General features: G+C 47.1%; 1 protein-coding gene across 1 annotated transcript; it reads right to left on the reverse strand.

The window, feature by feature from the left end:
- Window positions 1-15,247: 15,247 nt before the first annotated feature.
- HTR5A (5-hydroxytryptamine receptor 5A) lies at window positions 15,248-17,277 on the reverse strand (the record flags this gene model as incomplete). Its single annotated transcript, XM_082306947.1, has 2 exons — window positions 15,248-15,580; window positions 16,540-17,277. 2 exons carry the CDS (start codon window positions 17,275-17,277, stop codon window positions 15,248-15,250), a joined length of 1,071 nt encoding a protein of 356 aa, XP_082163073.1.
- Between the last annotated feature and the right edge of the window lie 6,803 nt (window positions 17,278-24,080).

Raw genomic sequence — 24,080 nt, forward strand, 5'->3', positions numbered from 1 at the left:
TGCCCTCCACTCTGCTTGGAGGAGCAAGTCCTGGTCAACATTTACAGCTTCCCTCTTTCTTCTGCCCTTCCCCTCCCTTTGTCCTTTTTCCCACTTTTAAAGGCATTTTGGATGAGTGGCTTTAAAAAGAATGTGTATAATAAAATGTAGAATGACGACCCCAGAACAGCCCATGGAGCAAGAGGGTGGAACCAGCCATGCTCAGAGCTCTTCTTGTTTGTTTTGTTTTGTTTTTTGGGGGGTGTTTTTTTTTTTTAAATCAAGCAGTACCTACCATAGAGCTGAGCAATATACCTCACATGCCAAAATTGTCTTCAGAAGTATTAAGGGCCATCTGATAAGTGGGTCAAAAGGGAACAATTCATATTCTGTATGACTGCAGAGCTTGCTGCAGCATTACTTCCGACTTTTACAGCACAGGACAGAAAATTTCCTGCAAGAGCGACCCTGCTCTGCACTGAGACGTCGCTGCTTAATGTCAGTGCATGCTTCAGAGACGCACACAGTTACAACTACAAGCTTTGGGCAATAAGAACTCACCATTTTCACAAATAGGTTATTCCTCAGGGAGGGACGCAGTCTTGCTGTGCCCCTTCCCCACTGGTCCAGCTCAGAGCGACAGGTCTGGGGTTGCAGCGAGGAGAGGTTACAGCACAGTGAGTGCTGAGAGAGGAGCTCCTGGCTCTCACTTTGTGGAAACCTGAACTGCAAATGCAAAGGGTGCTTTGTTCTCCAGTGTTGCCAGTCCAGCACTGCTCACTGAAAACTGTCTGCACTGAGAGCTCCTCCTTTGAGCCTTTTTTCAGCTTGCACCTCCCATAAATCCTTGGCATCTGCAGCAGGGAAGCTGCAAGAAGCCCTAGCTGGGATCACAGCCCCTTTGAGGGACGGATTTTACAACAGGTAGTAAAAGAATAAGGGAGACGGTGCATGTGCACACATCAAAGGCAAGATCAACACTGCCTATCTGCATACTTTAGGCATCTAACTGCACTACTTAAAACATAGGGCTGGTGTGTAGGATTGTCCTGGGTATCTATGGTTGGTTCAGCAGTGATGGAAAGGGAACTCAGAGGAGCAGCCCATGTCAATGGGCAGTGGGGAACAGCAGAGCCTTCATGAAGCTTCTGAAGTGCAGGCCTTGGCCAGGACCTTGGCACTTGAAGCTATATATAAAAATATATAATCTATATTGAATATTAACCTCATGGGAAGTGAGAAACCTGGTTCTAAACTCTCCCCTCATTCAACAGCATTTCCCAAGCAAGTGCTTTCAGCGTCAGCCCAGTGATATTGGGCACCTCCGTGGGAATGGGGACAGGGATGAGCCAAGGCCAGGTGGGTCAGGGCTGAAGTGGAGGCCCATATGGTGCCCATAGCCAGGCAAAGGCAGGGCTGTAACACAAGAAAAGCACCAACCCAATGGACATTTTCATGCTTTCAGACCATAATATAGGCAATAAGGTGATCATTGCTTCAGCCAGGCACCTTCTACCGTTTTGCAATGTGGAATTGCTAGGGAATAACCTGACAATAATTAAGAAATGCAAAGTGTTACCAATAAACAACACTTAGATAAGTGTCTATTGGTAGCACTTTGCATTTCTTAATTATTAGGTGGTAAATTCCTGCTATTTGCCTGATGGATTTTCAAAAAACACATAAGAACCACATATGATCTATTTAATACTAGTCAATAGCAGGCATGTTTTGAAGCACTGTTCCCATCCATGAGCAGGGTGCATCCATGTCTCACTTCTTGAGCACGTACTCAAAAATCCAGCTGGTAAATCCAGCATCCATTTCCACTGACTATTGAAGAGCAAAAAAGCATAAGCTCTGGCATCTTTAGGATGGGTGCTTTTGAAACAAAACTGTGGGTTTGAAGTTCAGCCTGCCGTTTGGCTCCAGGCTCAAAAATACATGCAACACTTACAGTTGCCAGTGGTAAGGCTTTTTGTATTTACTGTAATACTCAACTGCAAAAGAGTGGTTTCCTGCTGAGACCACAGGAGCCATCACTTGAAACGGCATCAATAGTTTTGCCTTTGGACATTCATGTTCTTATTTACAAAGAATGGCCAGTAGCCAAAGAACTGGTGCGTCACCTTTTAAAAACCATACATTTCCCCGTTGTCTGGTGATGTAGCTGTAGTAAATCTCCTATTCTACATGGATTTTATGAACTCACTTCAAGGAGGTATTTGACTAGCAGGATCTTGGGCTAAAGAAGAAAGTCCCACTGTGCTCCCTCCCATCCCACCAAGGAAAAAAAACCCACGTAATTAATGCTTGAGCTGTTCTCAGAACAATAGTTTATATCATCTAAGTCTCATCTTGGATGAAGAGATGCTTGTATTTCCCAGATCCTCTTGCTAACAGATTTATGGAGTACTTTCCCATGCCTGAGATGTGCTGGGTTATCATCAAGCGATAACCCCTGTTCATACACCTGAGCTCTGTCTCGTTGCAAAGTCCATTTTAACCATCTCGAGCAGAAGCACCACACAACAAGAACAGCAAAGGGCTGCCAAAAATTCTTCCTGTCTGACCAGATTAACCTTCATTTCCACGAGCCAGCACTGAAGTGCCACAAGACCCAAGCAACTGTGGGCAAAGATGCCACACAGCTGCCGGGCACGTGGGGCCACCTCCTCGGCGGTGCACGGGGGTGGCTGAGCATTTTTGAGCTCCACAAGGCATGTAGGGCAAGAAGAGTCTGAATACAGAGCAATCCGATGGCAAAATGGCAGGTTGGCATCTTCCCAGACAGATCAGCCTTACGGCAGAAATTGCAGAGATGAGTTGCAGCATCAGTCAGAGCTGAACGTTACCGTCTGTCACCTCCACATTTCTGGCTTTTCTTTAATCCTCAAACCATTGGCTTTTCCCAGAAATGCCAGTCAAATGAATGATTGGAAGAGATGTTTAAGCTGTGGGCAAAACTCCTCGCTCTTCCTTAGCTTCCCTGCGGTGAGTTTGACATACACATAATACACCCACACACCACCAAACAATTTCCATGCAACTCACACTATTTTTTTTCTAAAGGAAGAAAAAGAAATAAAAAAAAGATACTATTATATGTTTTTCTACTTTAAATACTTGTGAGACATGTAGCTACAAGAATTCTCCAGATGATCCCTGAAGGCAGTAACAAAAAGGAGACAATAAACATTTTTTCTCTATTAAAAAAAATAGTTTTCATTAATTCCTAGAATACTGTAAGTCAGAGTACAGGCTATATCCCCGCTTCCCACATGCAATCAGACATTGGAACAGTACACTAGATTTAATTGCAATAGAGGATATGAATGTGAAGAGATAAAGTTATCTGTCATATTGCAGTCCAAATGACAGGCTAGCCCCTGCAAGTTTTTCTGTCCTGTTAGTCTAAAGCCAAAGACCTTTCAAAAAAACCCCAAACCTCACTCAGGTCATTTCAATAGGTTTAGAGTAACAGTCAATTCTAGCTCTGAAGTCATGAGCCACTAAAAGTAAAAGTGAATTACACAGGTTACAAAAGAGGGGATGGAGAAAACAGCTTTGCAAATGCAATGTTTTTGCTAATATCAGTTTCTAAGCTCAGAATAGAATTTGAAACATCCATGATCCAAGATGCTTTTGTTTTTATCCAGTTGCTCAAACAGGAGCATCAAGAATACTTGGATCTCTTCAAAGGTGTAACTAGAGAGCGTAAGACTCAAAGCACATGAGTCAAAATATTTTCAGAGAATGCAACCATGCATGGAAGCAAAAAGAATTAAATCATGGAGGTTTATAATGGATAAGCTGTGGGTACAAAGGATAGCTGTGGGTACCACAACCTTCAGTAGCGGCTGCCTTTTTATTGCTTCCATGGCATTGCAGCAGTAATATACATTGCCACCTGCAATGATTTGGAGACACGGCAAAATTTGAAGATTACAAGATTCTTTAGGTTAGCTGGAGTCTGAGGGGCCTCAGAGAAAGCAAAAAAAGCTTGGCAAATGGACAGCACAGCAGCAAGCATGATGATACAGTGGTAAAAACTGGTTCTCACATACCAGATGCCCTAGGCCCACAGGACCAAAACTGACCCTCCATGTATCTCCTTTTTTTATGTGTGAGAGGAAAATCAAAAGAGGGAAGAGTGAAAAAAAGCTCTGCCAGCCTCCTAGATTTATCCAGTCATCAGAGAGGAAAAATATGTAAACTAATTTTCTGTACTTCTTCTGGTTTTAAATTAAATTCGTAGCCCAAGTACAATTCATCTCACCTACCTAGAAAAGTCTTCAAGTTTAATGTTTGAGTGCAAGCTAGTCTCCGTAGGCTTTTTTCATACTCAGTGGAAAAATGTGTATTTTTAACAATATCTCACTTTTTTTGAACAGGAAGTTAGGCATCAAGATGCTCCAGAAAATACCGCTTGGTGATGACCAGGTTCATCAACTATTGTCTACCTGTACTTCAGTACAGACTTCAATCTCCCATAGGATCCTCATTGAGAAGCTGTTGATGCACAGGCTGGATGAGCAGATGGTGAGGTGGATTGAAAACTGGCTGAATGGCTGGGCCCAGAGAGGGGTGATCAGAGGTGCAAAGTGTAATTAGAGGCCAGTGACTAGTGGTGTACCCCAGGGGTCAATACTGGGTCCAGCCCTGTTTAACATCTTCATTAATGATCTGGATGATGGGGCAGAGTGTACCCTCAGCAAGTTTGCAGATGACACCAAGCTGAGAGGAGCGGCTGGTACACCGGAGGGTCGTGCTGCCATCCAGAGGGACCTTGACTGGCTGGAGAAGTGGGCCAACAGGAACCTCATGAAGTTCCTCCCCAGGTGCAGGTCTTTGCACTTCTCCTTGTTGAACTTCATATGTTGAACATGAGCCAGCAATGTGCCCTTGCAGCAGAGGGCGAATGCTGTCCTGGGCTGCATTAGACAAAGCATTGCCAGCAGGTCGAGGGCAGTGATCATGATCCTTCTCTACTCAGCACTGGTGAGGCCACACCTGGAGTGCTGTGTCCAGTTCTGGGCTCCCCAGTACAAGTGAGACACTGACATACTGGAGAGAGTCCAATGAAGGGCCACAAGGATGATGAAGGGACTGGAGACTCTCCCCTATCAGGAAGGGCTGAGAGAGCTGGGACTGTTCAACGTAGAAAAGAGAAGGCTCAGGGAGCCTTGTATATAGATGCCTCATGGAAGGGTGCAAAGAGGATGGAGCCAGGCTCTTTCCAGAGGTGCCCAGTGACAGGACCAGAGGCAACGGGCATAAACTGAAACACAGGAGGTTCACTCTGAACATCAGGAAACACTTTTTTGTTGTGAGGATGACTAAGTGCTGGCACACATTGCCCAGGGCGGTTGTAGGGTCTCCATCCTTGGAGATACTCAAAAGCCATCTGGACGCTGTCCTGGGCAACCGGCTCTAGGTGGCCCTGCTTGAGCAGGGGGGCTGGACCAGGTGACCTTCAGAGATCCCTGCCAACCTCCATCATTCTGTGATTCTGTGAACCCCTGGTCCCATTTCTTAGCCCTGTTTGTAACAGCCTCTGTCTATGACATCAAGCCTTCATGCATAATGATTAATAAAATAGCACTCAGTCCTGAGCGATCAGAGTGATTTCCAAAACATTTTGCTAATATCCTCCAGAAAGAGTTCTTGAAATGTTTTATCTTCTCAAATCACATATAATTTATGCAACAGAAAAATTCAACAAGCTAACAGAATTTTCCTTGGTGAAAATCAGTTTACCTTTGATTTGCCTTTCCTTTTATCCTTGATCAGAGAGAGGCGTTGGTAATTAAGTTTTTGCTGAGAGAGATTTTTGTCCTTCATACATTTTCACAGTCTTTCTAGTCAAGAGCAAAATAGCCAAAAACCAGCTAAAATGGTTGATGCAGCGTGAAAAAGAAGTGTGCGTGTTCGTGTATGTGTGTGTTTTGTAGGAAAATTATGCATCTGTGTTGACATTTTCCAGTGTGTGTGGGCTGATCATTGTGCCCAAGGAGAACATGTTTTCCTGGGTATATTTAGGTATGCAGTGCTGTTTGCTTGGCGGGAGCACTCAGAGCAATGAATCTGGGAAACTGATGTGTGGATGTGTTCACGTCTCCTATGCTGCTCTGCTCAGAAAGACAAAAGAGGACAAAAGAGGCTCCTGTACTCACCCATCTCTTTGAAGTCTTCGAAGGACATTTGTGCATAAAAAAGTTGCATCCTGGCCCCATAAAATAAATCAGCCATTCTTCAGAAACAATATCACGTTATAATCTGGGTAATTCTGGTTTTCTTGCCTACTGAGTGCTGTGGGATGTCTATGTAGTATCTGGGGCAGCGAGGCTTGAGTTAATTCAGAGCTGCCTCTTCCCTGATGCTGCGCAGATGTCCCGAAGCCCATGGCTCTGAGCAAGATGCCAGACTCCAGCCAGCAAGAGCCAGGCTGGGCAGCTTCGCCTTTGCATGGAATAGAAATGTTAGAGAGTGTAAAGCTGGATAAAGGAGTCTGGAAACGTACAAGGCTAATCCTACTCTGAAGCATCTCAAAATTCAGAGCACTCAAAGGGGAAGGAGGACAGTGGATTTGATCTGGTTCAGAGGGCTATTATAACAGCTGCAGAGGGTAAGCGAGAAAGGTGTTTTCCACTTACAAAGGGCTGTACGAAGCTGAGCATCCAAGTGCTGAACAACATGTACACACTGCTCATTTTGCACAGTATTGAGATGTCTCGCAAAGCTGGAGGATACTTACTCAGTGGCAGAGAGTGCACTTTTCCTTTCCCTCCACCATCTGCACTAAGGTTTGGGTTATCCAGGTTATTTAGGTGCTTCATTACCATTCAAATAAAAAAAAAAGTCGAAGCATCTTGCCATCTCTAAGGACCACATCTGGGAACAATAAAAAGGATATTGCTCCTTTTTCCCCCCTGCATGGCAGCTGGCAGAAGGAAATGAAAAATAATCAGTCTCTTTCTGCCCTGTGCTGCCACCCTCAAGCAGATAAGAGCACATTCAGCCCTTGACCTCATGTCTTGCCAAACAGACTCTTATCTTGCCACAGAGGAGCAGAAAGGTGAGTGGGCCAGATGGTGCTTTTGATCTCATCTCCTTCCCTGCAAGCTAGCAGAGTCATCTCGCCGTCTGCCTGCTGCCAAAATCCACGGCGGCGGAGCCGGGCAGAGCGTGCTGTCTGTCGCCTGCAGCTCCTGCTGCCCCGGTGGCCGCCTGCTCCTGCAGGGCAGAGCCAAGCCACGGAGCCCGCGGGGAGCCAGCCGCTCTCTCCTTACTCTTCTGCCGTGCCTTCAGAGCCGTCTCTTTTCTTTCTGGCAGGCTCCAGGCCGCATGCAGGTCCACATCATCATGTACGAGCTGGAGTAAAAGCACAACGCTCTTCATCTGCTTGGTGGCACTGATGCTGGGTGCCTGAGATGGACGGGGGTCCTACTGCGTTGCACAGGGTGCATGCAAGCCTCTCTGTAAGAAAGGGTGTCCTAAAAGAAACAAATGGCTCTCCCATTAACAGCACTGGAGAGGCTGGGGCTGAGAAAATTCCCTCTTTTCCTGAAAAATGTTGTCCTCTGTGAGGATCATGCCTACTTTATGGATTTGAAGTTCCTACAGCCTGTTGCAAATAGGCATTTCAGAGGGATGCCAGTACAACCCACCAGCTTTTTATTAGCTCATTTGCTCTGGGGCAAGGCTCATTTGGTTTATGAAGTGATTATCCTCACTACGAGCCCTTGAGTGGGGGAGCAGCCCTGACTCTGGGTGCACCACCATGGCAGCACGTAGGGAAAACAGGCTCCACCAAGCCACCAGAGATCTCCTCTGGGCACCTCTGAGAGCAAGAAGGGAGCCAGGAGAAGCGGTGTGGGGTGGGAGCTGCTGCTGAGCTGAGGCTGACGGCTGGAGGGATGAGGAACAGCAGGGTGAAAACCAGCCCAGCTGCTCCACGCCCAGCTGAATTATCCAGCGTACCCCGAAGGCCAGGCCACCTGGGGACAGGAGTCTGCATGGCCAGAGGTGTTGCCTTGCACCTAAAGCTGGGGAAAACAGGACATACCCCCTTGCGGGACAGTTATGTGCCAATGATTCAGGAATTGCCCAGAGAAGACACTGCCGTACGCACACGGCGGGTGGGTACGTGCTGTCTTGGAGACATATGTGAATAAAAGTGGTGGAGAAGCTGATCTGAGGAGCAGCAGCAGATTTGCTGTCAAATAGGTTTCGTTTAAAAGTTATTTGCTGTGTTCTGCATGCAAACACTGGCCACTTCCCAGGTTTCAGAAGGAATTTAAAGGGTTTGTGCTACTTACAGTCTTCTCCAGGTGCCTTAAATGCTCTTTTTAATAAGAAACAGCTCTGACACTCATTTTGGTTGGCAACTATTAACAGCTTATAAAGTAGCCCTAGGGCTTTAGTCAGGGTAATGTGCTCTGAAATCCCTGGTTAGGCTGAGGTCTGTGCTGCAAAACTGCGGGATGCAGAGCGTGGCTGAGTGCCGCATCATCTCACCTCGGCAGCTACCTGCCTCCTTTTAAAAAGCCTCGGAAAAGCTTAATTACTTAATACCGTGGGCTTGCAGTTTCTTTTTCTGTTCAAATTCCAGATATTGAGTAACCCCTTGTGCCAGCAAGTGTACTTGCACTTCGCATCTGCTGTACTCCTCCTGTCTGTTTAATATTCACCCCGACGCGGTGATGTGCGGGTGGAAGGTCCAAGACGCGCGGCGGGGGCATCCTGCCTTAATGCACCTGGAAACTTTGGCACCAGGCAAGCAGCTGAGGAGAGAAAAAAACATCACAGACCTGCAACTCCCGTGCAATTGTGCGAGAGGCTCCATATGCTCCAGTGCCTGCTGAAAGAGCCGAGTTTGGCATTGCATCAAAATTATTTCTTCCCCCTCCTTGAAAGCAGGTCTCCATTTAAACTGTGAAACTACGTGACCGTGAGCTCTGGTTTTCCCCTATGAAGTCTGCCTGACAGGAGCACGGGTAACCTGTGGGTCCGGATATAAGGCTGTTAGCGGATCTAGAAGGGGGTTGCAAGGTGATCACATTAATTTTCACCATGGTCTATGTGCCACAGGCTCTTTTGAGTTGGGAACAGCCCTGTTCGGTCCAGCTGTGCCAGGCCAGGGAGATGTTGCAGAGGCAGCACCCTGACCAACATGTGAACGGCTTCATGATGTCCAGAGCTCCAACGCAGCATCACAGGAGAGTGGTAGAAGGGTGGGACATGTGATGGAGCTTAGCAAAATGAGCCAGACCAGGCATGGTTTAAGCTTTGGGACTGCCCAACCAGGTGTCTCGTGAAGACCCAGGTGATTCAAACATTGAATCACGGTAGCTCAGGCAAGAGGAAGCAGATCTTGGGATTTTGTGGCACCTCAACTGTTGATTTGGCACCTTGAACCCAGAGACAAGGGGATTCTCCTGACAAATAAAGATGCTAATTTTGAAACGTTGCCCTCTTCTATACCAGCAGCCAAGGCTGGTGGGACCTGTGCATAACCACGACTTGGTGATGGAAAGGCACAAGGAAGAAGAACTGACCTCAGGTTTCAGCCCTGAACTGATGAAAAATGCAATGTTTCAGGCCAAACTTGGGGACCTGGCCAGCAGCAGGTAGTTTTGAATGATACAGAGATTTCCACCCTCTGCAGCTGGCAGCAGGAAGGGGATTGAACTGGGCAAGGTGGAAGCCTAAGCCATGAAGAAATTGTCTCCTCTCCCAGAGAGGCAGTCAAGGCTGGGAATTTTTTTTTCCTGCAATTAGGGCTGGGGTAATTTTTTCGCCTTCCTTTTGCATCCTGTAGAGATGACCAGACCCACGGCAGGGGCAGCCTGGCCTGCCTGAGGTTTGGTCTCACCAGAAGTGGGGAGGGTGGCTAGAAGCAGGATTAGGGACTGCTTTGCTAGGAACGGCTCCAGCAGAAATCCAAGGCGAGGGTATAGCTCCTGTTTTCTCTTTCCCCATCCTAGTCACTGTCAGGGAGCAGTGGTGGGGCAGTGCCTGCTCCATGGACCAACCCCTGGAGCTGCACCCAGCCCTGCATGGTCCCATCCACCGAGCAGGCAGCCAGGGTTTGGCATTGCAGAAGCTGTTGTTCCCACCACTGAAAGTGTTAGTTAGACAGAGGAACAACAGCAATGCACTGGGGGATCCAGAGAAAGGGCCCATCTGTCTTGCTTTTTAGGATGATTAGGGAAAGTATTTGACTTGGCCAGCATGGGAAATTACACGGCCGAGAGAATTGCAATGCTGAGGCTGGCTGCCTGGCAGCGGCATGGAGCAGGGGGAACAGCGAAAAGGCAGCAAACTGAAATTGTAGCCTCCCCTCCAGTGACCAGAATAAAATCCAGAGCTGGACACAGCCTGTGCACAGGAATGAAATAAGTCTGCTGGTCCCCAAAATGCTGGACAGTCCTGTATGTTCAGCTCCTGGTGCACCCTGATGTGGCCGTGCCTCCCTGCCTGCAACAAGGGTCCCATCCCGCTGCTCCTGGGTGCGTGCCCTTCCCTCACACTGGGCTAAAATGCACCCGGCCAATTTGCATCCTCATTTCTCTGTACAAGTGACTTAATTTTCTGTATTTACACCTTTTCCAGTCCATGAGTCATTAGCAAATATTGGACAGTTTGAACCTCATATTGATTTCTTCTTCACTTTTTCATGGAAGTGTTGAGTGTTGTCAAGTCAGATTCATTATTGTGGAGTGAATACTTTAAATCACCATCAGCAAGGAACCATGCACTGCAATCAAAGAAAGACATCAATGTGATTTATTTTAATTATATTTATTTCCTGCAATTTTTTATTCATTGAGTCCTTTATCAGCTGTTCCACATTTTTGCCAAGGATCAATTTCAAGCTGTAAATCAGTAACAGTATTAGCCTTATAAATACTTGGCTCTCCCAAATTGCCCTTTTAAAATACTGGGACAACTTCAGCTCCCTTCCAGTCTTCTGCAACTTCCTCAGCACTTCAGTGTTACTGCAAATAATGATGATGTAAAGAGCTCTTTGGCCACCTCTTGAATTTGATAAATATGTCGGCAGCTTCGTGATGTTCAACTGGGGTGTATCGCAGAGGGGGATGCAGATTTTGCCATGGATGTTTTACCCCACTGTTCCCACATGGAGCATTAATGATGCCCGTATCGTGTTTGCCATGACTTTGCTGGTCTCCCAGTTTGCTGCTATACCAATGCAGGTAAAATAAGGGATCCAAGAGTAAAACATCGACGAGCCCCTTGCAAACAAAGCAGCTCAAATCACTACATTGCAAAAATCACTTTGACACTTTGTCAGTCGTACCTTGCAGCAGCAATTGCTGGAACTAATAGTCATTAATTACCTTTGTCAGGTGAAATTTCCTTAATTGCCTGCAACTTTACTTCCAGGAAACTCCCACTTTCATCTGCCACTGCCAGTTTAAAGGCCATGTCTCCCAATGGTAATTTTTAGGAAAAGTCCAGGCAAATTAACAGGGGGTGAAGTCATGCATGGCCCGCCTCTGGCTGTACAGGATCGGTATGTGTCCTGGAGTCACCTGCCTGACCTGCCTGCATCCAGAACAGTCGGCGGCATGGGGGTGGAGGAGGAAGGTGGTCAGCCAACCTGTCATGTAATCCAGGGGCATTCTTTTGTGACCTTTTCTTCTCCTTAAAAAATAAAGGAAAAATGGTAGCAGACTGCCTGGAGAGCCGCTGCTCCTTGAACCTTGACAATATGTATTCAGCGTTGCGAGGAGACATTCAGCAGACAGCATTCAGCACGCGCCGTAGCTGCCCTAGCTATCAAGCTCCCATACAGATGTTCATTGAACTGTCAGAGCATCGAGAGGAAAATAAATTAATTGTAAGTGGAAGAAGGTTAGTTAAATCTTTTCTGAAAGTATTATATAGCCATTAGATTGCATAGGAAACTCAATAATAATGGGTAATAGTGCTCTTCCGAGGAATTAAATAGAAGCCAAATTTATAATGCTGCTCGGCATTCAAACCAGAGCGTTCCACCTTCCTGGTACATGATAAACATTTACTAATTAATCCTCACAAAGCCTTGGTGAGGCAGATCTCTTCACACCACTGATTCTGTTTTATAAATGGGAACAAGAAGGTACAAGATACATCCTTTGAAGCTGGGGTTGTGTATGTCTTCAAACATGATTTGGGTCTCTGGGAGCCCACTCAGCATCTGTGTTTGAATACTGAGAGGTTTGTAAAAAGCCTCAGAGCCAGGATCAGGAGTCAAGGTTTCTTTGTGCCCCTTCACTGTGCTCGGACCATCATGGTGTGTTTCGGTATGACTCTTCAGCACTATTTCCAGAACGCTGATATTTTTCCTGCATGATCATATTACATTGCAGGAACAGTATTTAGAGGAAAAGCCAATAGTCTTAAGTCTCAAGTAAGAGCAGTAGGAATTGGTCCATAATGTAGCTCCTAATTATGTTGAGATTCAAGGAACAAAACTTATCACCAAGTGGAAGCTGTTATTTGCAGAAGATCAGTATGGATGGTATGGGAGGTGCGTTGTCACATAAGTGTGGATGTAATTTACACCAGGATAGTGGACTATCCATGACTATAGACAAATTAGAATTAATTAGTGCCATTTTAAGATTCTCTCTTGTCTCTCTATCACCGTTTAAGGCATGAATAAACACAGGATATAATGAAAGAGAGCTTCATCCCAGCACCGAGCTGCAGCAAAAGTAGGGATCTTTCCCATTGATTTCGGTTTCATTTTTGTCTGCTTACACAGGATACTAATTTGAATTTGCACGACCTGTGCAAAGATCTCACACAACACAGACAGAGAATCTGCAATACTCATCAAAAAGCAAATAAAAATGGGGATGGACACAGGCCAGAATGAAACAGGGTTGTGTAGACATGATGCTATGTGTTAAAATGGTGGACTGAAGTCCAACTTCCTGGTTAATCCATGCTTTAGTGTTTAAAGTGTTGCCGTGGTGGCCTAACAAGTAGTCTCCTACTTTCAGGCACTACTAAGCTTAGCTGCAGGTCTGGCTTGGGCAAGGAAGCATTTTTTCCAAATCATTTTTGGCTGGACAACCTTTGATACAACAAAAGTAGTAGAGTTCCCAAAAAGAACAACTATGCATTGGTGATGGTCCGTCCAGAGAAAGCAATGCAACCTTTATATGCTCAGTAAAAAAAGCAGCTCAAGAGTTTATTACAATTTTTGATACGTCAGAGGTATCACTAATACTTCAAAATATGTAACAAAAAGAAAATGCTCTTTACTAGCTGTAGAGAGATTGGTCCATGGCGAGTGCAGATCAGAGACTCTTTCAGAGGAGTTAGAAGATTACTCCCATCCCACCCACCTTCTCCTCAAATTACCTAACATTAAAACTATACTTTTACAAGACAAGACATGCTGGATAAAATTCTGATTTGCTTGAAGTCACTGAAAATTTGTACATTGCTTTCAACAAGGGCAGGATTTTACCTAATATTTTTAACAGACTTTTATACAATAGTGTTGAAAAAGATCTCAAGGGCCATCCTATTGCTCCTCTTGCCGCAAGGCAGGATCAGCTACATCTACGTCAGTCCTGATGGATATTTGTCCAACTGGTCCTGAAAGAGCTGCAACACTTGATAGCTCAGCTTCCATTTTCACCTGTCCCAAGATATGAAAAGATAAAGGTCTTTTTTTTTCCCAGCTCTACGAGGATTTTTGACTGTTTTAAAGGACCCGTGACAATTCTAACATCCAATGTGTCTCTTGATCTGCTAAGGATAGGAACTAATCCCATCCACCCGCAGGGAGCTTTCCTATGATTTATTGACATTTTTCCCTTTTATCTCTTCTTCTTGAGATATCTGACATGAAATCATGTCATTCCGATTCCCATCTTATCTTTTCCTCCACCATTTCAGTTCTGGTCTGATTTCAGTGGCTGCCCCATAAGAACCAATAGTTAAAACTAGTGCTTTTCTTTAGCTGAAGGCCCTGTCAGTCTTCCAGTGGTGCAGCATAAAGTGCATAATTTTAATTCTAGGAGCAAAATGCCAACTACTATAATTATGTTGGCAACATGGAAAGGCAGGGAAGCAGCAGAGCAATAATGACCAGGCAGGACTGGAGCCTTAGCGGGGGAAGAAGAGAAGGAGGGGTGGGCAAAAGGAGAAATATTTAAGTCTGGTCCTCGCAGCAGAGCATCTCTATGGTTTGGTGATGCTTCCAGAATGAAACATCACCCATCATCAACTGCCCTTTGCCTGCAATCCAGTGCTCACAGAAACAAATTGGGGTCTTTGCTTTGGTTTCAAGAAGACCTGAATCGCAGTCAGAAATAGTAAAACACAGCTTCTCACTGACAGGCAATTTGAAATACACTCCTTGCATCCCCTGCAACTACAGGAAACCTGCCCCACAGCTGCTCAAAATACATTTATGGTTTAGAATGGGAAACACAGACACAAAGGTTAACATTTACAGCTGGTATTTCTGAAAGTAAAGGTCTGAGGCAGGTGCTCACACATAGCAGTGAGAGAACGAGAGGTGGATTTCCTGCGCATTCTCTCTCATTCCAGGGTACACCATGCATTAAGCTTTCACAATAAATAAATTTTTTTAAAACTTGCTACACGGAATCCAATAGCAAATAGCACAATTTGTTGTTGATAAAGCATGTGAGAAAAGGCTTTGTACTTGGAGTCTGCTCTTAACCCTTACTGAGGGTTTTATTCCCCAAATACAAACACTTAACAATCTCTACCGGCAAAAGACGAGACAAACAGCCTTTTCAACCAAGCCATAAAATATCTAGTTTCATATATAATCACAAAATCTCCTGACATTAAAGGGTCCCAGGTTTGCACACGGGACAAAGTTGATTAATGCTGTGAGAGACCAGCAGTGGCCAAACCAGAGTTTCAAATGTGACTCTTTGCCAGAAGACTCCTCTGCACCATTACTGCCACCAAAGAGAACGTCACTAGGAAGGCGGGAGGAAAGCAGTGGGGCACTGGAGGAAGAATGCTGTGCTGCTGGCCAGAGAAACCCTCACATGCTGTTTGCAGGAAAAATAGCAACTGACTTAGAGGCTGGGATGGAGAGTCTGCGTAGGAACCGGGACCGGTGCTGGGACATACGACCCACCAGGATGCGTCTTTAGCATCGCCTTGGTATCTGTGGCTTTGAACTTCCTCAAGAGTTTGGTAGGATTCATCGAGAGTTGAAGTCAGCTTCCTGGGGCAGCGGGAAAGCTTTTTCTGCTCAGTGCTGTCTAAAGAATAGGTTCCTGAAGGCATTGTTGTAGTTTTTGTTGAAAGCGGTGTAGATGAGTGGATTAAAAAAGGAATTTGAATAACCTAGCCATAGAAAAATACTCTTCCAAATGGGTGGGATGTCACACGAGCAGAGGGGGTTGATGAGCTCTGTGATGAAGAAGGGGATCCAGCAGAGCACGAAGACCCCGATAAGGATGCCCACCATGAGGGCAGCTCTCTTTTCCTTCTGCTCTCTCCACGTGTCTCCGTCCGTCTGGAACGTAACAGTGGCATGACGGACAGTGAAGACCATCTGTGGCTGCTGGGCAGCTTCTTTTACCTGCCAAACACAAACACAAGTTGCACCATATGTGCCTCAGTCAGCTGATCCCACCCAGCAGGTACACAACCAAACTATGCAAGTGATGGCCAGAGCTCATGGGGAAACACGGGCCATCTACGTCACGCTCTAATGGAGGGGAGAGTGACTGTATGACCCTCTTCTGGGTGACAGAAACTGTTCTTAAGTGAGGCTAGAAACTAAAGAGAGTAGTGATATATGGGCACATGGAATTGCTCACACAGCATCGCAATAAGATTATTTTCCCATTTACAATCAGACGAGTAGAACAGGCACACACCCACATGCCGTGCACAAAAGTCTCCTCGCTTCCTCTGAACCCATTGAGTTTAAAAGTCCTTGGTAGGAGAGGCAAGAAAATGAGCATACATTTCCTTCCTCCCCCCAAGAAGTCTTTACAGCACACAGTCACCACGCCTGGAATGAACTGACACGGTGCAGCCACTATTAGGAAGGATTTACCAGGACGCTCTGCACGTGTGTCTTCTCTGTGGGTAAATTCACAACCTCCCCAAAGCCAGAGCTGCTTGCCAGGTTATCGACCCCAGCGGAGACGGGATCCCATCCATTCACACCCCCACACGCCTCCCCACGGGAGGAACGGTGACCCCCTTACTCACGCTCGCGAGCACTGATTCAGCATTCCACGGGGGGACGTCTGTGAGTCACCGCACGCCCACGTGGAGCGCAGGCTCGCAATCTGGCCCGAAGTTGCTTTAGCTACACCTTGCGTGCTCACAGCTGGGGACTCGGAAGGAGTCAAAAGACTGGGCTTGCAAGCTGTGCAGTCAACTTTCCCTTGAAAGCCTTCAGGATTCACCAGGCTTTGGTGAGATGCGGTTTGCTTGCACGCTTTAGCTCTAAGTTTCCCCCACTGCTGCAAGGGTTTGGCTGCTACCAGCAGTTGACTAGAGCAAAATACAACCGAGCTGACCTACCTCCAGGGCTTCTGGTGTAATGGGGGTGATAGAGTTGCTCTTCCGAGATCCAATTCGAAACTTGGCAGCTTTGTAGATCTTCCAGTACACAAAGAGCACCACACAGAGGGGCAGGTAGAAGGCGCCAAAGGTGGAGAAGATGGTGTAGGAAGGCTCCTGGCTGACTTGGCATTCCTCACTGTCCTCTGAGTAAGTCTCTCCCCAGCCAAAGAGCAGTGGGGCCAAGGAGATGAAGGCAGAGAGCACCCAGGTGAGGGCAATCATGATGTTGGAGATGCGGCGCCGGATGCGGAGCGTGTACTCCAGGTGGCGGGTGATGGACCAGTAGCGGTCAAGGGCGATGGCTGTGACGTTCCAGATGCTGGCGGTGCAGCACAGCACATCGAAAGAGATCCACACCTGGCAGAGCGACCGGCCCAGCCGCCACCGCCGCCCAGACAACTCGTGCACCAAGCTGAGGGGCATGACGAGGGCCGCCACCATCACATCAGAGATGGCCATGGAGGCCACCAGGTTGTGGGGCACCCGGTGGAAAGTCCGCACTCGGAGGATGGTGGCCAGGACCAGCCCGTTCCAGAGGAACGTGGCCACCACCAGCATGGCCAACAGGGTGAGGACCAGCACGCTGAAGACGGAGAGGTGCGTCCGGCCGCCGTCGGGGCCGTCGGAGGACCCGCTCCGGTTGCCAGCATCCGGCGTCGTATCGGCGAAGCAGCTGAGGTTGAGCGGGCGCTCCATGCCGGGGGCTCCGGGGCACCCGGGCTCCTCGGGGCGAGGCGGCGGTGCCCGGCGCTGGGCACTCTCCGCGCCGGGGCGGGGGGGAAGCGCGGCCCTACCGCGGGCGCGGAGGGTCCCCGGCCGCCCCGAGCGGCACCGGGCGCGGCTGCTCCGCGCTGCCCGCCGCCGGGGTCTTCATCCCCGGGAGGAAGAGCCCTGCGTCAGCCGGCGGCTGACGGCAGCCCCCGGCCCGCCCCGGCGCGCCGGCCCCGCCGGCGGGAGGCGGCGGCTCCGCGGGCGCGGCGGGGTGCGCGGCTCCGGAGCGGGGCGGTGCTGGCTACGGCCGCGGCGGCGGAACCTGCGCGCAGGAGCGGCTGCCCCTGCGGAGGAGTCGGCGCCGGCGGCTGGCGGGGCTCGGGGCGGGCAGGTGAGTCCCCCCCGCCGAGCGCGGGTGCGGAGCGGGCAGCCTCTCGGCGGGGAGCCGGCCGGTGCTTAGTCATTTCAGTGCGCGGATCGCCCCTCGCAACCAGCGCCGCTCGGAGCGGGGCGCAGGCAGAGCCGGCAGCCGCTGCCCGCCGCCCCCTGCCCGCACCCTGCGGGCTGCAGCCCCCGGCTTTGTCTGCGCCGCTTCTTCTCGGGGCGGCTTCTCCCCCCGTGGGGCGGCTTCGCCCCCCGTGGGGCGTATTCCGTGCCGGGCGCAGAAAGTTAGCATCCCTGGGAAAATGCGCCTGGGCTCTTCTAAAAATGTGTCAGTGAGGTGCCACGGGAATCTTATAGCTCCCCTATATGCTAGAGTCTGCGTCCAGCAACCCCGTTAGGAATCCCGGTTATTCGGGTCGGGGGGGCATGTGGCAGGGGGGTTATTTCTTTGAGAACTTCTGCTCTGACATTTCCTAACTTATTAGCAATTGGCGGGCCTTTTATTAGAAATAATCTATCACTTGGCTATGGTTATTAATCGTTAAATTAATAACATTTCATTAAACATTAGGGAAATGTTGGAACATTTTACCTGTTTTTTATCACGGTGCTTGTGATGAGAAGTGGGATTTTGGGCCTCATAGCAGAAGGCAGGATTCAAACCCACCGAGCAGGTTTCCCCATGCAGCGGCTCCATGCAGGGATGCCAGCCAGCTCCAGCCTGCGAGCCTTGGACGCCGTTCAGGCAGGGCTGTGCCGGTGCTGGCACCCGGCTTCTCCGGACGGTCCCGGCGTAACGGGTCCAAAGAGCTTTCGGGTAGGAGCTGGCACATGATGTGAGAAGCTGGCAAGCACTAAGATGGGGCTCGCAGTCTGCATCCCGGGGGGGGAGAAGGAAGGAAGGGCATCAGTGTTGAGAATCAGTGTTGACAATGACACTTGCTGGTGAACTGCACTTTCAGAGAGTTCGGGGAGAAAGCACAGACGAAAGAGGTGTTGGGGGGAGTACCCAATGCACACTGGGCTCGTATACGGAGGGTAAAACCAAACGGGTGCTTTCTCCTGTCTTTTCTGAATCTCTCTGGACTTTTTAATGAAAAACAGCCAAGTAACAATACCAAGGGCTAAAGAAACAAGATGTTTTCTAGTGCTGCTACTTGTTTCTCCGTGCTACCACGTGAAACACAAGGCAGCATATACAAAACAGGTCCAGGACCACATCCAAAACAGGCCCAGGACCTTGTTTTGGTGGGACGGGAATTTCCCCATATGGACTCATGCCGTGCTGTGATACTCATCCTCAGAGCCAGAGAACAGGACCTGGCCTATTGTAGTTACTATAACAGATGTAGTCTCAGAGACTGTAACATAATTTTGGAAATATACTGCCATCTTTTTGGGGGAGAGATGATTACTTTATCTTTTATATACATGAATATTGACAATTTTGGAACAGGTACGTTTTTTACTTACAACTCACAGGACAAATGGGGTTTGCAGGCTTTCATAAAGCCTCCTGATTTAAAATGCCTGGTTTGCAAGGTGCCAAACATCCTTGACTGTCATTCAATTGATCAAAACACTTAGCAACTGCTAGGACTGAGAGCTTTTTGTTGCGTGGGCCCTTCCCAGAGAAGCCTATGAAGCCCAGAATTAACAGAATCAACCACAAATTATGGAATATGTGCTCCTGAAAAGATATTATTATTTTTTGCTTCAGGAACAAATAGACAAAAATTACATTTAAAGGGAAATGGAAATAAAAGGTATTAAATCTGAAGAAGTAAAACTAGATTATGTTCTAATGAAAAATTATGAATATTTTCATTATCTTACTTACTGGACTTTTACAATTAGCAGATTGTGGAGTTGAATGGGTCAGTTGAGTACTAATTGGAAATAGAAAATGTAGACAAATACATGTATATATATATAGCATATATGGAAATGCAAAGGTCTGCACCTGGGATGGAAGAACGCTGTACAGCAGTCCAGGCTGGGGACTGACTGGGGAGACAGCATTTTGCAGAAGAGGACCTGGGTGGCCTCTCAGGCAAGAAGCTGCAGTCTGCAACATGCCATTGCATGTCCTGGAGCACCCTGGCCTACATGAGCAAGGGTTGAGGGATGTAACTACTTCCCTCTATCCAACAAACCTTGGAATTTTATGTCCCGTTTGGGTTTCCTCAGTACAAGACACTGACATAGTGGGGGAAGTCCAGTGGAAGATCATCAAGATGATGAGCGGACTGGTATATGATGTATAAAGAGAGGGAGAACTGAGCTTATTAATCTTAAAAAGAGTAGGTTAAGGGGGAAAAACTTACTGCTGTCTGCAGCTACCTGAGGGGAGGGTGTAGAGAGGGTGGAGGCAAACTCTTCTTAGAGGTGCAGAGCGCTCGGACAAGATGCAATGAATGCACGTCACAACATCAGATATTCCAGTTAGAAATTAGGAAATAAATATTCACCTGGAGAGTAGTCAGACACTGAAATGCGTCCAGAGAGGCTGTGAAATCTCCATCCTTGGTGATGTTCAGTATTCAACTGGACATCACTGTGAGGGACCTGGTCTAACTTTGAAGTTGGCCCTTCTTTAATGGGGTTGGGCTAGGTGATCTCCGGAGGTCCCTTCCAACCTAGATCATTCCACGATTCTGATTCTGCAATCTTTAAGCACGTTGGCTGAATGCACCAGATTCTGGAGGTGACTGAATGTTGTTATTTTTAAGGACAAAATGCTGTTTACTTCACACAGATTAGTAAGCCCATTGATTTCCTCAGAACTGTTGATATTTATAGAGTGAGTGGAAGGCTGGATCTGTAGTGAGTGGATAATGTTTGTGGAATGATCACATATATGAAAGTCTCTGAGAAAAGGATCTACACGACAAAGTCAGGGTTATCTCACATCCTCATTGATGGAGCCAGAGGAATTAAAAGTGTCAGGACTTCCATAGATTTAGCAGGGTTCCCTCCAGTAGAGACATTAAATGCTGCTTGCTGCTAAATACCATTTACTGGAGGTACCTTCCAATTCAAAATATGTAGCTGATGGTTGGAGGTTAGGAGGGAATTCCCAACATAATCAGTGCCACTGCCTACGTGCACATCCAAGTAGTATCTGCTCTTGGGGACAGGGTGAATGGACTTATATTGTGAATCTGCATGCAGATCTTCTGAACCTCTGCACTTAGAACTGGCAGAAAAGGGAGAGGACATGGCTCAGGAGGTGTTTTTGCTGAGCATACTTAATGAATACATGAGAATGTGAGTCTACAGGGTAGGTGGAGCTGCTAGGTTAAACAAGGATTAAAGGAACAGGTTTACTCGCTGTATATATACACCAACACTGTGAGCTCTGCTCAGTTGCCAGCCAGACTGCTCAGTAAGTGTGCATCCTGTCAAGGCAATTTCTGAAACTCAGGTAATCATTACTTAAACTCCATTTAACATTCATCAGCTCCAGCTCCCACTTTTTACATCCAGACATGCTTTTTGAAGACACTTGCACGCCACCCACTCCTCTCCTATCACAACAAAATGTTCAAATACAAACAGTTAAAATGCACAGACTGTGAGGTTGCTCTCACACCCTCAGAGCCCATCTACACTTCTGAGTCTCACTTGAGTCTTCCAAAACCAAGGTGTTCAGAGATGGCCGGTATCAGCACTGTGATGGACTCTCATGATGCCCTGCCTCTGGCTCAAGTGTCCCATGGTGTCGGGACGGTCGTTTTGGGAGCGGAGAGGGGGAATGCTGAACCAGAGCTCTTCAGGGACACACACCAGCTTTTTTGAAACTCATCTCTTTGTCTAATTCATCCCATAAAAGCTGTCTCAGGTGCAGGGTAGTAGCTCTATTTGGGAGGAAGACTGAGTGATTCCCTCCCTCTCCAGTGGTCCATCAGAGCATGTACTTGGGGCATAGGCAACGAAGGTTCAAAGCATCCCAGCTCAGGCTACGGGCTTGAATCACGATGCCTCATATACCATGTAAGCATTTTAATTGCCAAGTGGCTGGCTATTCTGGGTAGCTATCTCCTAGGTTTCTTATGCTGAAGCTGTTTAATAATCACGTATGTACTGAAGCATGGTCTTACCCGAGGTCTTCTAACATCCCAGTCAAGTGCCACAGCAACGGAAAGATGGAGTCAGCCTTTCTCTCCAAGTAACATCTAATTACTTACTGCAAAGTGGAGCAATTCCTGTTGACTGAGAAGCAGAGATTAATCCTGCTGTGTGTTAGTAGGACACTCAGCAGGACTGTGGGAGTATGTTGGAGCAGGAATAAGGAGGACCCGAGTGCCCCACGTCCCCAGAGTGCCCCAGTGACTGACCTGTTTGCCAAACTGGGTTCTGTTGCTCCAGATGCTTATGAGGAACTTGGAAAAGTCTCTCTGTCCTGGGGCAGAAATGAAAACAATGAGTGGAAAACCTGTTGTCTTTTTATTTGTATGGCTGGAAAACTATTCCTCATCCAGCCTCTAATGCAGGTCTCATTCGGTTTAGGGCATGCAAGCTTTCCTTTAGCAATTGTCACAAATTGTATAACTTCAGTGACATAACTGAAGTATTGTTTAATTCTGCAATAGGAACAAAGCAGAACAAGAACAAAAGCTGTTCAACAGAGCAGCCTCTTTGTGTATCCATCTTGCCTAGAGCATATTCGTATATGTAAACTCCGTGGTAAGTGTCTCAGTCCTTGTGTCTCTTGGATTTGGCCACAACCTATTACACAGCCAGCCTAAAGGGAGGCTGGACTCTGGTACCTTGCATTGCTGTGTATGTCTCAGTAAATGGACTGCCAGGAGTGTTCATCTGTCTTCTGCCCAACGTGAATTAACTCCTGCTGCAATTAAACCCTTTGTTCTTGCATAGCAAAAAACATGTTCATGGCCAAAGGACCAGATGGAACGTAACTTTGTAAAGTCTTACAGGCAACTCCCGCATCATTCACTGCCACAGTTAAAGTTGTACTCTGTGTAAATAAATGAAATGTAAATAATTCTATCACTTCTTTCATGCCTTAAGGGACAACATTAATCAGCTGTGTAATTTCGGGGGAGTCAGCAGAGTTATGCTAGGTGTCATATTGGCTTTTAGTCAAAGGTGCTTTGCAGTGAGTAGTTATGACAGTAATGCAATAACTTGGAGCCTGCCTCAGGGGGTACGGCCCTCACAAGGCATCCACAGTTTTCATTTATTACTCCGGTGATAGCAAACACTTAACACATGTATGCGCTAGCACCTGTGATCTTCTTTACCTGTGGTCAGTCCCTGAGAAGTAAACCTTTCTCTGGACTCTGATGGACTTGGTCTCTGCAGGTTGCTTACAAATCACAATAGAAAATTACCCATATTTCTGATTAAAAAAAAAAAAAAAAGTTTAAAAATATCAAAATATATTATGCTTCTGGGAGTACACGGTATCCTGCAGTTCTGTCAATCATCTGGAATAGCAGGCCTCTAGAAAAATAATAAGAAACTGTGTGTGGGAAGACTAGGTAACTCTAACTTAATATATGAGCTTTGGCAATCAAAGCTGCCAGTGAAAACTATCGGGACTCTGCCAGGGAGACAGATGGCACGATGACAGCAAATGGATGGGTCTCTAAAACTCAATTATCATTTCAGTTCAGACCCTTTTTCCATATGCCAAGTTGTGGAAGAGATTTGTTTATCTTGAGCTTTACGCATTTTGGCAGATAATTTGCATAGGTGTGAAGCTATAGGGAAGGCTGTGATAGTGTTAGGCCGAACACGTTTTTTTTTCTGTTGTGTGTTGTTTTCTAGATTACCTTTCTGCTTCCTTGCAGGTGGTAGGTTTCTGAACCTTTATTTACATAAATCCATCTGTAGTCTGGAAATGTTCTTTCAGAACTCCAGAGGCAAAACGTTTTAAGATCCATTTACCATAATAAGGAGAGAAATCACTCTAAACAGTTTCCCAGGACAGCGGTTCTTCAACTTTTTTTCTTATACCTCCTTCCATCCCCATTCTGCTCCCTTTGGCTCCTTGGCAGTGTATTCCCATGGCCACGTCTGCCTTGGCTGGAGTACCTTATCCCCAAGCCACCGTTAACTGTAGCATTCAAGACTGGTTTTCTAATTGTAACAAATTGGCAGGATGTTCAAAAATGAAACCACCGATGCCCGTCATCAAATGATGTCTTCAGTGGGAGACTCTTTTCTCTTCTTCCACCCCAATAGCCTAATTTCTTTATATGCTGTTGGTTGCTGCCTTCTTCCCCGGAGATTTCTGAAGAGCCACAGCCACATCTCTACCTGCCAAAGGAAGCACTGGCATAGTTGTGCGGCTTTCTCAGCTTGGGCATCGCTGGTGAGTGTCTCAGATTCATGTTCACATGCTGCTTCCTTCCAGCTGTGGAATATTCTCCTCC

This window comes from Platalea leucorodia (assembly GCF_965183815.1).
Source record: "Platalea leucorodia genome assembly, chromosome: 1".
Classification (NCBI taxonomy): Eukaryota; Metazoa; Chordata; class Aves; order Pelecaniformes; family Threskiornithidae; genus Platalea; species Platalea leucorodia.